This window comes from Dipteris shenzhenensis, chromosome 14 (genome assembly GCF_047967505.1).
Source record: "Dipteris shenzhenensis isolate YYH24624 ecotype China chromosome 14, Dip_SZ_1.0, whole genome shotgun sequence".
NCBI classification, from domain to species: domain Eukaryota; kingdom Viridiplantae; phylum Streptophyta; class Polypodiopsida; order Gleicheniales; family Dipteridaceae; genus Dipteris; species Dipteris shenzhenensis.
This window is the reverse complement of record NC_141609.1, coordinates 9,296,984-9,313,028: the sequence shown is the minus strand read 5'-3', so window position 1 is coordinate 9,313,028 and position 16,045 is coordinate 9,296,984. Positions and strand designations below refer to the sequence as shown.

General features: G+C 44.0%; 1 protein-coding gene across 1 annotated transcript in view; it reads right to left on the bottom strand.

Moving 5' to 3' along the window:
• Positions 1-16,045, bottom strand: part of LOC147894165 (Tetratricopeptide repeat (TPR)-like superfamily protein) — a 128,948-nt gene that overhangs the window by 60,685 nt on the left and 52,218 nt on the right. Inside the window, exons 14-18 of the mRNA XM_087384464.1 lie at positions 12,664-12,744; positions 12,224-12,513; positions 11,949-12,123; positions 11,691-11,812; positions 11,470-11,524 (exon numbers count right to left, since the gene is read on the bottom strand). Of these exons, the coding sequence (XP_087240590.1) occupies positions 11,470-11,524; positions 11,691-11,812; positions 11,949-12,123; positions 12,224-12,513; positions 12,664-12,744 (723 nt within the window). The remainder of the gene's footprint in view (positions 1-11,469; positions 11,525-11,690; positions 11,813-11,948; positions 12,124-12,223; positions 12,514-12,663; positions 12,745-16,045) is intronic.

The window sequence follows — 16,045 nt, the reverse complement described above, 5'->3', positions numbered from 1 at the left end:
GACACACAGATCACTCTTGGGGACCTCCCGTCATTGTTTAGACCTGGGATACGTCCCACGGGAGTCACGGTGGCTCTGGTCTTGCGTCGAGTCTCGTCCAAGAGACCGAGACGCACGGCACCCCTTGACAGGCGCCAGCGTCCCATCACCGGCTATGCACCAGCCAAGGCAACATGACATACGGACGATTTTGCTCTACTCCAGTCTTCTTTCTTTTCATTGTTACATCCAGATGTATTTGATTATGTATGATCAGACTTAGGATTCAGCGCGGGTGATGATGCTCATTTTAGTAGCTCCACCCTTATTGTGATTTGTATCAGGTTTTCTTTCAGTCTCATAGACCCATCAGTCATCCGAAGACTCTAATAAAATTTCTCTCTCTCCCCCCCTACGTACGTACCTCCCTCATGCGTACTTCCATACTTCTCCCGTGTGTACCTACGTCGTACATATGTACCTATGTACCTCATCTGTACAGCTCCGTACTTGTGTCGTACCTTCGTACGTCCCTACATCATACCTTCGTAGGTACTTGCCTCATCTTCCGTACCTGCGTCGTACATCGTACATCAGCTACATCAAGCCAGCCATACAAACCCTAGCCAGCCCTAGCCGCCCGTGCAGAGGCCCAGTTTTGGGTGCACAGTAGGTCGCGGGGGAGAAGACAGCTCCAAGCCCGAGGTCAACCCAAGTTGGGATGAGCCCTTGGCCCAGCTTGGGGGTTAATACCAGCAAAGGGGCCTGTCAGTTAACGCAGGCCAGTAACATGGAGTTCCACAAAGACGAAGACATTTGCTGCAACCCTAAGCAAGCCCTCCTACTCCGATATCGCAGCTTCATCACCTCCCCCATACATCTTCTCAAAGACGCCCTCTCCATTTGCAAAGACATATATGCAGCACAGGAAAATTGTAAGCATGAAGAACTGGCAAGAGAACATTTACTATTTGCAACAGGAAATACATGAGCTGAAGCTTAGAATTGAGAAAAAACAATGATATGGAAGGGAAAGGAAAGCAGGAAATTATTCAAGAAGTGTTGAACAAATGGACTTCCTCTCTACCAGCACCTCAATTGGTATCTGTTGGCAGCCATGCAGGTTGCCGAGTGTCAAAAGCAGCACCGGGTGCGGGTCCCAATCCGCCCCATAGCCACGCCTTTCCTTGCACCCAAAAGGGTCGACCACGGATTCAAGGAGGCTTTCAAGTTAGGCCATATATACACATTGATTTATGGGATAATTTCCCTTAAGTACACATGTCAATGCGCGCAAGCCCCCCTCTTCAATTCTTCTATTTAACCATGCTCTAAGGGGTGAAGGCCACCACCTCCAACACCCCCTATGGACAAACCCATGAGCACCTGTAACCACTGGAAACCAAGATTGATGTGTAGCAAACCGCACGGGGGTAAGCGCAAATCAAAGCTACCCTAAAGTGTATTCAAAGCTCATGTCACACCACCAAACAGCCAGCAGCGTGCAAATCAAAGCCGCCACCTAAGTCTTCAAATGTCATTTAACACAGCCCACGAGAGAGCTACACACGTCATGGAATCATAAGGAGCCGCTGCCGAAAGACAAAATCAAGTCCGCAACCACCACATGTCGCCCACGCGGGGCCGCACCCAAAGCTTGCACAATCCGCAGTCTGATTGACTGCTCTGATACCATGTTAGCAGCCATGCAGGCTGCCACGTGTCAAAGCTGCGCCAAGTGTGTGTCCTAATCCACCCCATAGCCATGCCTCTCCTTCCACCCAAAAGGGTCAACCAGGGATTCAAGGAGGCTTTCAAGTTAGGCCATATATACAAGGCCTCCATATATACACATTGATTTATGGTATAACTTCCCTTAAGTACATGTGTCAAAATGAGCGCAAGCCCCCCTCTTCAATTCTTCTATTTAACCATGCTCCGAGGGGTGAAGGCCACCACCTCCAATAGTATCTACAGTAAAGGAAATGATCACTACTCAGGTAAGTTCCATCAAGCAAGAGATGACAATGTTAGCAGTAAAGTCAATAAAGCTGACCTATACATGGAGGTCAAAGAGCAAGAAACTAGAGTACATAATAAGAAGAAAACCTACACATTGGAGGGCTAGCAGAAGATTTCCTTGGTTGTTTTGATGATGATGAAGATACAATGAGGAGGAGAGACTCACATGCCTAAAGAAGGAAATAGCACAACTTGAATGGGATGCAAATAATATTAGTTATATCACTAAAAAGGGAAAACAACTGCAAGTTTATTCAATGAGAGGGAAGGAAGAGTAAAGATTCTCCGCCAAACAACAAGCTGAAGGGTACACCAGTATGGATATCTAAGGAGCTCACTCCAACTCAGCTCAAACAAAGGAATATCGAACTTACTAAAGTGAAGGATGCACGCAAAGCTGGAAAGTGGGTAGTCTACAGAGATGAATTGGCATTAAATAGAGATTTCAAAACAAAACCTAAAGACCCTTGGTCTTAAACTAATGTAATGAAGGTCATTTTAAGATAGGACTAGAATTTACATGTGTGCTATAATAACCTCGAGCGGAGATGCCACGTGCACTCCTCGACTCTCTGGTTTTATCCAGATGTTGCAAGTCATTTTGACATTTTGCATTTTGTCCCATAGGCTCGTGAGACCTCCCCCAAATCAAAGATGCCTCGCAGCCTTCATTCACGAGGGGGTCCGACACAGAGAGTACTTACTCAGGCAACGGGGCTTGGCTACATCATCAGACACCTCTCAGAGCAGGATCACATAGTTCTTCCCATCGAGTGACATTGATTGTCCAGTCTCTAGCCACAGACGTGACAGAGACCCCGACCCGACAACCGCAACACGACACACGAGACATCGAGGGGACACACAGATCACTCTTGGGAACCTCCCGTCATTGTTTAGACCCGGGATACGTCCCACGAGAGTCACGATGGCTCTGGTCTTGCGTCGAGCCTCGTCCAGGAGACCGAGACGCACGGCACCCCTTGACGGGCGCCAACATCCCATCACTGGCTATACACCAACCAGGGCGACATGACATACGGAGGATTCCACTCCGCTCCAATCCTTTTCTTTTCATTGTTACATCCAGATGTATTTGATTATGTATGATCAGACTTAGGATTCAGCACGGGTGATGATGCTCGTTTCAGTAGCTCCACCCTTACTGTGATTTGTATTAGGTTTTCTTTCAGTCTCATAGACCCATCGGTTTATATGTAAAACATAAATATTTATCTTCAGATTCTCTCTGTCTCTGAAAAGATCTCTCAAATACACATATACACATTGAGCACTCTCCACAGAGTCAAGACACATGTGACAACCTGTACTAGGGTGTTTTGCCCAATGCACTGGCGTTTCGCCCATTTCGGCGTAACATTTCGTCTAGAAACGTTTCCAAGTATTCCACATGCTAGAAACGCGTTTTTTGGTTACACTGATCCTCACAAGATCCTTGTAGAGGCTGAGGCACCCTACTGGTCTACTGCGGGGAAGCCTAGCTACTGGTGCACTAAAGGCTTGGAACGCCACCCTTAATCCAGTAGATGAACTTGGACCCATGACCTGGGATTTTGACATCCAAGCCTTGGTGGTGCTGATATTCTAGTCGGACTTCGAACCAGTGCCACCATTGTGCTCCCAAGATCACATCCGCTCCTAGAGTAGGTGCGACCTTGAGTGGCCAACTGTGTACCCACCCTGAGACCTTCAAATTGGCTGAAGCTATCTGCATGTTGCTCTCTATCTCCTTCCCTAGAAATGCACCATTTGAGGTCATTGGTTCCCTAGGTGTAAGAGGCACTAAACCTTCTAAGCTGCTTTGGTGGAGAAGATGTCCTCGCAACTGCCTAAATCTGTCAGGATAAGGACCTTCTGGCCACCGACCTATCCATACAACTGAAACATATTGTAAATGGAGAGGAGAGATCCACATTCTGGGTTTCTTTGGATCCAACTACGATGCCTCACCAGCCGTAATCTCTTCATAGCAATCTGCTACTTTCCACCAAAGACCTCACACTTTGCCAGGGCAGTACGGGAGGAGGCCAAGATATCACCATATACATCCCTCTATCATGATATCATAGATTTCTCGAGCCACGGAGATGTTTTCCTAGTGGGGGACTTCAACGGAGGACAGGAGCATGCCAGCCAGGTGCCACTACTAGATTTTTGAGAGGATGTTGTTTTACTTCTTGACATAGATCTTGCAGACGCTGACATGTCCTGTCTCTACTGATAGACGGGCTCCTATCACTTCTTACAGACATGCACTACTAGATCTAGGTGCGGCACACGATCTCGTTATCTATAATGGTCTTGAGCGATGGCCCTCCTCTAGCGGCTTCACTTGCTTTCCGCATGGAGGGTGGTCTAGCGTAGTTGATTATATCTTGGGATCCCCTGCCTTCACATCACACATCACCACCTGGGGCTGATCACACATCTCTCTTCTTCAATACCACCACTCCCCGCGCTCTACCACCCACCTACACTACCTATCACGACACACACTTTGACCACAGCCTCTCACCCATATACTCTGCACGGCTATACACTCTACTCAACTATATTGAACATATACCCCTCCTAGAGAACCAGGCCGCATTAATTAGTAGATCACTGCACGAAGCTGCCCTTCCTGCCTTCCCGTACGCCACATATCCACAGCCTTTAGAGTCCGTGCCATGTAATAGGTGGTACGATGGTGAGTGTAAGGCTCTTCGATGACAACTCTGATTCGAATCCCAACATGGCCTACCAAGTGAGCCGAACACCTTACGCGAGTACCGTCATCTAGTTCACCAAAAGAAACGAAACTTTGTCTGCCAAAACGAGGACGAATTATTGAGCATTCTTTTCAGTAATAATTCCAAAGACTTTTGGCGACGGTTTCTTGAACGGCAATCCCCCTCACCACTCACAGACACTGAAGTTTGGTACAGCTACACCCGCACACTTTGTGACATTCACGTCACCTGACCTGTCGCACACACCATGACCAACCTCTTGCACTCTCTTCACTAAGGAAGGCATCAAAGATGCGGTCATGAAGCTTCATAATGGTTGAGCGAAGGATCATGAGGGATTATGCACCGAGTTTGTTGCATAATATCCTAGCCCCTATCCTTGCAAAGCTATTTAATGAAGCAGTTTGTCTCGGCTTCCCACGCACTTGGACCCTCAACACTATCACACCTATCCACAAGGCAAGGGATCCCATGGATCCAAGCAACTACAAGACCATTATGATCGGGCATGTCATGTCTAAGATATATGCTTCAGTGCTGGATATGGAGGTCAGTCACTATGCAGAGATGCATGGATTCAGAGATAGGATTATTTGAATTAGAACCTTGGCCAAAGAATTTGAATCCAGTATCTAGATTAAATAAATCTAAAATAGTCCAAAAAAGCATTACTTGGTCATGGATCCTTGAACTAAGGATCTCAATCTAGTATTTGGATTAAATGAATCTATAAATAATATGATCAAGACTTGTATCGAAAACTTATAGATCTCAAACCCTAGATAAGTAAATCTTGGACCATCATACATAATGCTTTCATGCTTTTGATCCCCATACAATTGACTGGCATATGAGATCTATAGATCTAGCACCTCGAGCGTGACTGTAAAAAGAAGTGCTCTAGAGCCTAAAGTGGATACCACTCAAAACTTGGATTTAAGAAACCTCCTTTGTGCTTACATCATCGCTTAGGTCACACACTAGACACCTCATAGCACTAGGTGTGCTTCTACAACACACACTTTTTTTTTTTTTTTTGGTGAAACCAGTAACTATAAAATTAACATGAAATCAATGTACATGACATTAGACTCCAAAAGAGAGCCTAATGGAAGAACTCAAAAACAGTGAGAAAACACTTCAAGGCTAGTAGCATCCAAGTCCCTCGCAGCATAACTATCATATAAAGATTGCTTGAGGGACATTCTGAAGAAAGCATATGCCTGAGGAAACTGTTGTCCCATCCTAAATGCAATCTCTGTGTCCAAATAGTTCATAGTACCCAAAAACGAGCCCAGTGAAAGAAAAGGAGGAATGGAGACATCTGAGATGAGAAGCATCCAAACATCCAGAAGAGTTTCCCGAATCTGATAGAGGGAAACCGGAGCCGCAGCAAATGAGAGACATGAGTGATCAATATCCGAGAGTGCGGGCAAGACCATAACAAATGGGGAACTGTCTCACGGTGATGAGAGCAACGGGGGCAGGAAGAAGAAGCAATACGACGTGCTTCCAATTTCACCCCAATGGAAAAAGCTCCCACTATACATCTCCAAAAGAAAAGCCTCTGTTTCAATGGCAATTTAGCTTTCCAAATTTTCTTAAGTTTTGATTGCCACCAAGATAAAGACCTATCCAAATTCCAAAGAGTGTTGGCATGCTTATCAATCCATGGCGGTGGAAGAAGAAATCTGTAGACCATCAAGGATGTCAAATTATGCATTGAAAGTGAACAGGTAGCAGGAGACAAGGAAGTCAAATTCCAGTCCAGTAATCTGTCCTGTACAAACAGCGGAGGAACAGGAACAAATGGCTGCAACATAGTTGTAACTATTCTCCAAATGGGCCTGTGATGCAGACCCAAGGGGAATGTCCTGCAAGCTTGTGGAAATGAAAGCACATAACCATGTTGATCCACCGCATCTCCGACAAATCTTATGCCCAATTTCATAAGATTATATGCTTTAATAGGCTTCTACAACACACACACACACACACATGACTCCCCTAGATGCACACATGCACCTTAGAGCAAAAGCCCTTGATCACACTTATCCCAACATACCCCCCCTCAAGCGTTTTCCTCTTGCTATCTCAAGGATACATCTAGTCTCATAGTTTCTCATGCCATCTCATGGTGGTCAAAGATAAATCTATGGCTAGGATCTCATGTTAGCAAAGGTGCCCAAGGGTCAAGGTTTACAAAAATGGAATAAATCAAACACATATCACATGGCCTACATCATATGGTGACCAAAGGTGATTTACAAAAGACAAAATACATAGCATTCTTTTTGGAGTACTACTCCACACAGAGAACCTCAAAATTTGACCAAGTGATGATAAACAAAAATGCAAAGACAAATTGCTCAAAAGGCAAAGTCCTCGTCTTCTACACAAAGTTTGATGCTTCATTTGTTGATGGAGTTCTCTCTTCAACCAGATTTGTCATACTCCTCTTTTTCTCATTGCAAAACTTCTACGAGTGATTGTTCTTGCCACAATAAGAGCAAGGGTTGATTTTATAACAATCCTTCTCAAGATGACTGTTTTTCCCACAATGTTTGCATGCCTTGTACCTGAAACTTCACTGCAAGTGCTTTTGTGTGCATTTTACCCATTCTTTAAGTGTTCTTTCTTTCCTCTTCTTGCAAATCACTGATGATGCCCTCCAGTGTGGATTGGGGAAGTTTCTTCAAAGTAGTAACCACATAGTCAAAGTCTTGAGGCATACTCTTTAAGAGCACAGCCATAGCATCATCCTCAGTGACAGGAGAGTTAATTGAGGCTAGTTGTGTCATAAGACTCCTCATAGTATTAACATGAGCAGCAACATTGTCTCCCTCCATTTTAAGTTCAAAGAACTTAATTTTCAAATTTAATTTGAAGTATGAGAGCTAGCACCAAATAATATGTCTAACTTATGCCATGCTTCAAAAGGGGATTCCAAATCTGAAATGTGGTGTACATAATCATCTCCCAAACCTAATGCAAATATTGCATAAGCTTTCTCTATCCTTTTTGCATCTGCAGGTGTAGAAGTAGAGTGTAGAAGTAGAGTCAGTGGCCTTCCCTTTAGTTGATTCACCTTCTTGAGAGGATTGAGTTCCTGCCTTGACTAAGTCCCATAAATTTTCTTTCATACGCATAAACTTTATCTTCATCTGCCAAGTATGAAAACCTTGGCCATTGAACTTGTCAATTTTATAGGCAGCCATGAGAGGGTCTTACCTTTTTCAGGCAATGTCTACTCTCTTACAAAATGACTAATCTTGTTGAACAAAGAAATCTCCCTCACCATACAAATGTAGATTGCTAGAGATAAACTCAGAAAAGCCTAATTGTTTAGCATATTCATACCCAGTTGGCTTCTCCCAAAGCTTCTTGGTTGGGGTCTTCTTTACTTTAAACTTTGTCCTTCTTGTTATCTTCTTCAAGTGCTTAGCATTTGAAGAACAATCAAAGCCTGGCACTTGACACAAGATTAGTCCCAACTTCAATCTGAAATTGCATTCTCTGTTCTATACCTTAGCATCACTTCATTCCTCAAACATCATCCTAGCATTTACTCTAGCATCAAGTTTTCAAAACTGTCAAAAATGCTTTGCAAAATACTAGCTCAACTTGAAGGGCAGAATTCACACAACTGGAGAAGAGTTTGAGAGGGGTTTCTGTGCAAAACTAAAGCTTGAATACCAAGGTAGATTCAGCACAGAGCTTAGGCGAAATAGTGCGCCATTCTCTTTGGGAGAGCTACGCCTTCTTTGACTGTTGTTTCCTTGATTTCTCCTCGCTCCAGCAAGCATTGGCCCTCAGAATTCATTAGTAGCAAGCTCTAGGCATAGCCTAACTTGTGCTCGAAGGGTTTTGGCATTAGGTGAGCACAGAGGCGGAATTGTGTGTTTTGTCAACGTCGACCTCTGTTTGGATCAGCATGGTGATAGAGACTATCTCTGGAGGAATGCTCTGAGCCAGAGGTGCGTCCCATAGGTTAGACTCTTCAGCTAAGAGAGCGTGGCAAAAGACGCAAGGGATGGAGAGAACAAAGCTAAGCCATTTCTAAAGAGGAAGGAAGAAGAAAGCTTCAAAAGGAGGTGATGGAGAAGATGATGAGGTGGCACTTTCAAAGTGGGTTCTCTAAAGCCTACCAGCTATGTAGAAGTGAGTGGGATAGAATAGATGCATCATGGCACAAAGAGAGAGAGCTCAAGTGAGACAAAAATCCATTGTATTAGAATGAAGGAACATCCTCCATTATATAGAGTGAGAGGTAGGTGTAGGCACCTCCCCTATATCAGTGGCAATCAGCCCCTACATCAGTGGGACTGGTTAAATCAAAGGAACTTCCCATGTGGGGGCCTTTGTGCTTACATCATCACTTAGGTCACACTAGACACCTCATAGCAGTAGGTGTGCTTCTACACACACACACACACACACATGACTCCCCTAGATGCACACATGCACCTTAGAGCAAGCCCTTGATCACACTTCTCCCAACAGACACTAGGAGGTGATGGTTGCTCTCTTGCCGGTTATTTTGCTCCAGATTCTTTTGTACGCTGATGATGTGGTGTTCCTAGCCTCGTCCGTTGAGGGGCTTCAGAGACACCTAGATGCACTACAGGTTTTTTGCAAGTCTCATGACTTGAAGATCAACCTGGGTAAAACTCACTGACATCTCCTCCATTTTCAGACTTGGGGTGAAGCCGACCGAAGTTACACTAGCGATCGTCAGTGAGGAGAATGCAGGTTGTAGCAAGGATAATGCCGATTGTGTTGACGCAAATGCAGATTGTTTACGTGACTTTAGACAATTCACCGATAAACCTGCAAATTAAATAATCGAATCGCAGGACCCATCTCCGGAACCCTTCCAACCCTCTCCCTCATGTAGCAGCCAGGAGGGCACGACAGGTTACTCATCCAGATAGCAAAAAACGATCCATTACGGGCTTCTTGCCTACACAGCCCAGTCCGTGGTTGGGTGCAGCTTGATGTTCTATATCCCAATTATAGGATCAGACTATGTCTCCACATGAGGAGGATGATTCCACGATGGTTGTATATGATTTTGATGGACATGTGATATGATATCATTGACTGTGTCTACACAGTTTTCTAGCATGGGTTAGGATGCTCGCTTAGTAGTGCTCATTGTATCAGGTTTTTCTTCAGTCTCATAGACCCATCGGTCTTTAGCAGACATTAATAAACTTTCTTTCTTTCTTTCTTTCTTTCTTTCTCTCTCACACACACATATTCCAGTGAATTGAAGTTTGAAATTTTAAGTTCCTTCTAATACTTTGATGTTGGAAGTTTGTTACTTATAATTAAAAGCATTTCTATTTTTTAAAAATAAGTCTCTTTGATTGAAATTTGACACACGCTTCAACTGGCTGCTTGAAATGTAATGTGTGTAAATGTGATGTGTAAGTATGCTTTCTACATTGTAATTTTGAAAGTTTTAAGAATATTTCCTGTTACCTGTTTCTAGTACCTATGGATCTTGATTGTGAGGTAAATGTTTGGGCCATGGCTTAAGAATGTGTATGCTAGAGTTTTATGTCGAGGGCATGGAGAACTAGAGCAAATCGCTTCATTAAATAGGACAGATAATATGGAGGCAAAGTCTCTCAAACTTGTGTTAGGTCTCCATTTGGTGCCTTTCATGGTCACTGTCTTCATGAGAAGAGGGGTGCAAAGCACAGATCTTGAGTTTCCCGTCACCTCAGCCCATGTATCATGGCATCTACTTATTGATTAGTCAAGCCACTCGGCTTGTGGGGTGGAGCTTCTCAAGGCTCCATTGCTGGCAGTCCTTGCTCTTTGATGAGCCGACTAATAGCAACATTCCTTGACCCATCAGTCAACAAATGACATAACACGTTACTGGTATTCCTTACACAGCAATTTCAACCTGACCAAACCATTATGTCCTCCATGAAAGATTAATTATTGAATATTATTCCACAGCTGAAAGGAACTTCTGTGCCTCTTGTAAGCATGTCACACGGTAAGATTCTGCTGCAGATTTTGTTGGAGATTACACATTTTCATATACATCCAGAAGATTGGCCAGGCTACTAGGGATAGAGGACAAATATCTAAAAGTCAGAGATCGCGCCATCCCTTCCACCTGTAGTTCAATGTACAGGACCTTTTCCAGTGATGTTATCCCCATACACATCATAAGTACTCCATAGTTAATGTAGACCACTCCATCAAAATATGGTTTAGCACATGTACATGGATACACATACACCCACATCCATATTCACACAATTATATGATGGTCTTCATACTATATTTATTTCAAATCTCACTCTGGTTTTCCCCATTACACATTGCATAGACAGACCAATTTTGAGTACCAAAGTTCCTGTTCAGAACACTGTACAATAGTGGCTGGTGTAAAATACAGCATTACTCTAAATATTATAGGAACCATCTCTAGATCAGTAACTAAGAATATTTCCTGTTTTTATTCGTGGGGTCGACCCTTTAAATGAGGATAATCCACAGAGAGATAAGGGAAACAAGTACTTGTATGACAGACAGCACACCATCTGACAGGAGAAAGGTGCAACAGCCAAATGTGGAATACCCTATATAATTAGTTTTAGCTATATCTATATAGTGCTATATATAATCGAGAGGAGGGAACAAAAGTTTGATAAAGCACATCCTGTTGATTAAGTCACCAGAACCTTACAGGTAATAGCTGTGCTGCATACAAACTGCTCGCGAAGGCTTCATGATGGCCGTCACTGTATCCAGTTGACACAATAAAATAAAACAAAATGCATTAATAAGACAAGCATATACTGAACGATCAAGCTACTTGAACAGGCTTACCAAGAATAACTTCCCTTGAAAGAGAGAGGCCAGTAGCAAATCAGGTAGAATGCTCAAAGTGCTGAAACTAGATCTAACCTTCCATTCAAAACATGTATGACTGACATAGCAGCCCATGGCGATGCTAGAGTAGGATCTGAACTTCTGGCACGAGTAAATGCCTCCTTGGCCAACTCTTGTTCACCCTCTTTCAAGTACAACTGTTTAAACCAACCAGAAAAACAACAATGAAAAAAAATACAGAAAAGCTTCATACACGGGCACAATTTTGGAATGAACCCCCCCCCCTCCCCACCCAAAACAAAAGCATTTTGACGTGTCCTTCAGAGCACATACTTGTCCAAGCTGAGCCCATGCAACTGCATGGTTTCCATCTACTCGAAGAGCTTGAACAAGAGCATGCTGACGTACTCCTTTATGCCTTGTCATAGCGCCAAAAGAAGTCCATAAATCTGCATTGCTGCCTTCCAGGGCCAAACCACAACAAGCAGTGGATTCCATGGACAGTAACCTGATACCACATGAAGCTATTTGGATGTCATCACTTAAAATCTAAAAAGAGGAGTTAAAACAGAAGTTAGAACATAAGAAAGTAAGAACACATTGCTCACTGGTGTGACAAGCTATTGTTGTTATCTTTGTCAAGAGAACTAATCAGCTGCAAGGATAAGCACAAGTCTGCATATAAGTTGGCTTTCCATGGCTGTAAATGTAATGCCTGTTGGTAAGCATGTTTGGCTTTTTTTGCAGCTAAGAGGCGCTGCTTGTTCCATGACTCCATTGAGGTACCAAATTTCCCAGGTAATTGTTGACCTGCTTCACAGGCTCTTGAAATAGTTGTCAGATTTCCTTCAGATGCACCACATGAAAGCTCCCAGGGCAAAGTTCTGGCATAAGTTGTCTGCATCATAAAACAAATCATACTTCAAAATCATTGGGTGGCAGCCGCACCTTCGCTCACTACTTTCACAATCGAAATGGCTGCAGGGTATCAGTTAGCTACTGCATCCAGAAACTAGAACTTTCAGTGTCAAAGGACTGTCACTCCCACCTCAATATCTCCGAGCAGCTTCCAATTAGAGGGAATGTTCGCATATTTTGATGCACTGTGTAACATCACCATGGATGCCTCCTGCAAAACATCAGAAGCAGAGACTGAATCTATAAGTACATTTGTGGTCTACATACAGCCCGCAATCGGTCACAATTATAAGGAAATATAAAACTGTTTCCATGCTGTATGAAATAAATCAAACAGAGAAGTGTGGCGTTGTGTACCATTCAGAACACGTGTTTTTCTTCTGAATTAACTTAGGTTGTGCAAGGGCTAAATAAGATAAATTGTCTCATTTCCCCCAAAAGGAAGATCATCAGATACATTGAAGAACATTTTCCTGTGCACCTACGTTAAGGAAACTATTGGGCTTCCAAAGTAGTGGCTTTCAGCCAGCAATGAACTGCCTCCAATGAATGTAGTGGGACTCCTTGGGTATTCCTTTTTGTCCTAAAAAACTCCTTTTTTGCTAGATGAAATTACATGGTAAAAAGAGCTGCACCAAACCAAATTAAGTGGACAAGACAGAGCTGCCTTTCCCTGGTAGCACAACCCTTAACTCTAATAATCAAGGCAGCCTAATGAAATTATCGAAAAGGCCAGGATACCCTACAACCAGAGGGAGGGAAGCCGGGGGCATATACTACTCCAAACCATGAACAGCAGTGGTAAAAAGGACATCATTTCTCTAGGTACCCAAAAATTGGCCTCATTGATCTTGAACCAGGCCACCCTAAACCATTTTGGCAGTGCTCCCAAACGTCTCTAGAGAGTGGATTAGTTGTTTCAATACATCTAATATACTAATTGCTTCAAATGATGACTAAATCCATGCCCACCATATTCACGAAACAGTATTCAGTAGAACACTGAGCGACATAAACACAGTTCATTAGTGACAATGGGATAAGCAACAAACTCACCTCCCAACCACAGACTCTACGTCATCCACCATCGCTTCCAAAAATATTTCTGCAAATCTGCAGAAATTTGAAAATTCTCTCACTAAAGTGCTATGTAGGCCTCCAGCCTCTCAAGCTTAGCTGATGTTTCCTGGCATTGCTCACCATGTATTGAAAGGGGAGGCTCTTCTCGATGTCCTACATCAATCCATTCCCATTCTCCAGGATCCCACTGCAACTACTTGATTGGGACCCCTCCATAAATCCAAAGTCTCCAAGAGCCCACAGGAATGTGATCTGGGTTAGGGTCTAGGTACCATCCTGAATCCAAGAAGCTCTACTCCACATGGCCTACAACTCTGATAAGCTGAAAAGGAAATGCTTAAGTATAACCTTCAAAGATCTCAATAGCCTACCGCCAAAATGAACATCGAAGACCAACGCATCCCTACCGAAACATGAAAATCCTCCCTGCACTTCCTCTGAGGTGAGATTGTTGTTCATCTGTAAATTTTTTGAAATCCTTCCAGGAGCCCACCTAGGAAGCAAGATCTCTCTCCCATCTAGACCACTGCATGTACCAAGAACCCAAGGGTCTACTATGCTCGTCAAGTATGCTTTCATTCCACATGACAAGATGTCTATCAATCTGGTCTCGAGAGGTTGGGGGCGGGGGCACTCTCCAGAGAGTACTCTTGAAGCTAGGCTAGGCTTTCAAGATGGCAGCCATGAGAGGGGAAGAGGGGGTCCTGAGACGGGCTGAAGTAAGTATTCACATGGTGCTATCCATCCAATCTCCACCTATGGAAGGAGAACAAGCCTGTATGCATCGATGAAAAAGTCCTTCCAAGGTTCCCGCCCTAGCATAAGACCTCTGACCACCATCTTGCATAAAGATCTCTGCTCTACATGTCTGGGTCTATGATATAAAGTCCTCCTTCCCGAGTAGGAAGAATGAAGGTTTCCCAAGCTACCCTAGCTCTGGTGTCTGCCAAACCATCTAGACCACTCCAAAGAAAATTCCTTATAGACCTTATGAGCTGAGTGATGCAGCCCCTGGAATGACACCAATAAGAGCATACGAACCAAGCTATGGCCAGCAGTACTTGGTTGACCACCACCACCCTGGAGGCAAGATCAAGTTAAGCTGAACTCCACAACAGGAGTTTGCTCCTGACACTCTCCAACACAGGAGCAAACTGCTGTAAGGGAGAGATGCCCAAACCGACCTGGCAGCCCAAATATCTGGTAGAAACACCCCTTTGGATCCAAGTGAATCCAAAACCAGTCCCCCAATCCTGAGTACCCTAGTCGCTAATCCATAAACCATTGCATTTATTCCACTTAATATGTGCACTTCTAAGAAAGAGGTGAGATTGTGTGTATTGGCATCCATAAAAACACTAGTATCATCAACCAACTCACTGTCTAGAAGTTCCTCATTCTATCTCTGGAAAAAAAAAAAAAGTTCCTCATTCTATCTCAATGGTAGTCTCAGCCCAGCGATATCTACCTAAACCACACACCTCTGCCACTCAACTGAAAAAGGAAGGCATCCCAAGTAGCTCTCTCTAGCAAATGTATGTCTCCTTATCTTCCCCCCTTTTCTATCTAAAGGTAATTCCACCATGTTGAAATCACCTCCAATAATCCAAGAGTCTGCAATGGGGGCCCAAGATAAAAGCTCTTTCCAAAAAGGTACACGTTCCGTTCTATTATTTAATCAATCAATACATACATACATGTGTGTGTGTGTGTGTGTGTGTGTGTGTGTGTGTGTGTGTGAAGAGGGTGTGGAAGGTGACTATGGAGAGCTCTGGAGCCCCCATAGCCCTGGTCGACCCTCCCTCCCCCTCTGTTCCCTCCCTCGTTTTGCTCGTACAGCCCCCGTCTTCCACCTTGCAGCCTTCATCGCCATCCATACAACTCACGTCAGCTGTACGAAATTCCGTACAACCCCCCCGACCCATGCAGTTATCTACACAGCCTTCCATTCAGCCCTTCGTACAACCCTCCGTCCAAGCAGACGTGGTGCAAACACCAGTACCTGTTTCATCCGTACCAGCAAAATCTGTACAGATTTCCCTGCCCATACAGGCTCCCGAAACATCTTTTGTTTTTTATGCTTCCTCTGTTCCTCCTGCTCGAGTCTTCATTCGACGGAAACGCAGTGCTTTGCCTTCTTCTTCCTTGCAGCTGGATCTTCTGCGTCAGTTATGCTCAGCCTCTGTCACAGATGTTCCTTCATCAAATTCCCTGTTTGTTTGCTCTTTGGATTCTGCCCTTCTGGTTTCAGGTCTTCGACAAGCTCAACACTTTGGAATCTGTCTCTACTTTATGGACACGGTTCTTTCTACCGCTCAACTTCGTCGTCGAGTTGAAGCTGCAATCGGTCCGGATTGTATTTCATCCTTTGTCTTTCTAGGCAAAGGATTTTATTATGCCCACGTTTCTTCGACTAATGTGGTGGAGCAGCT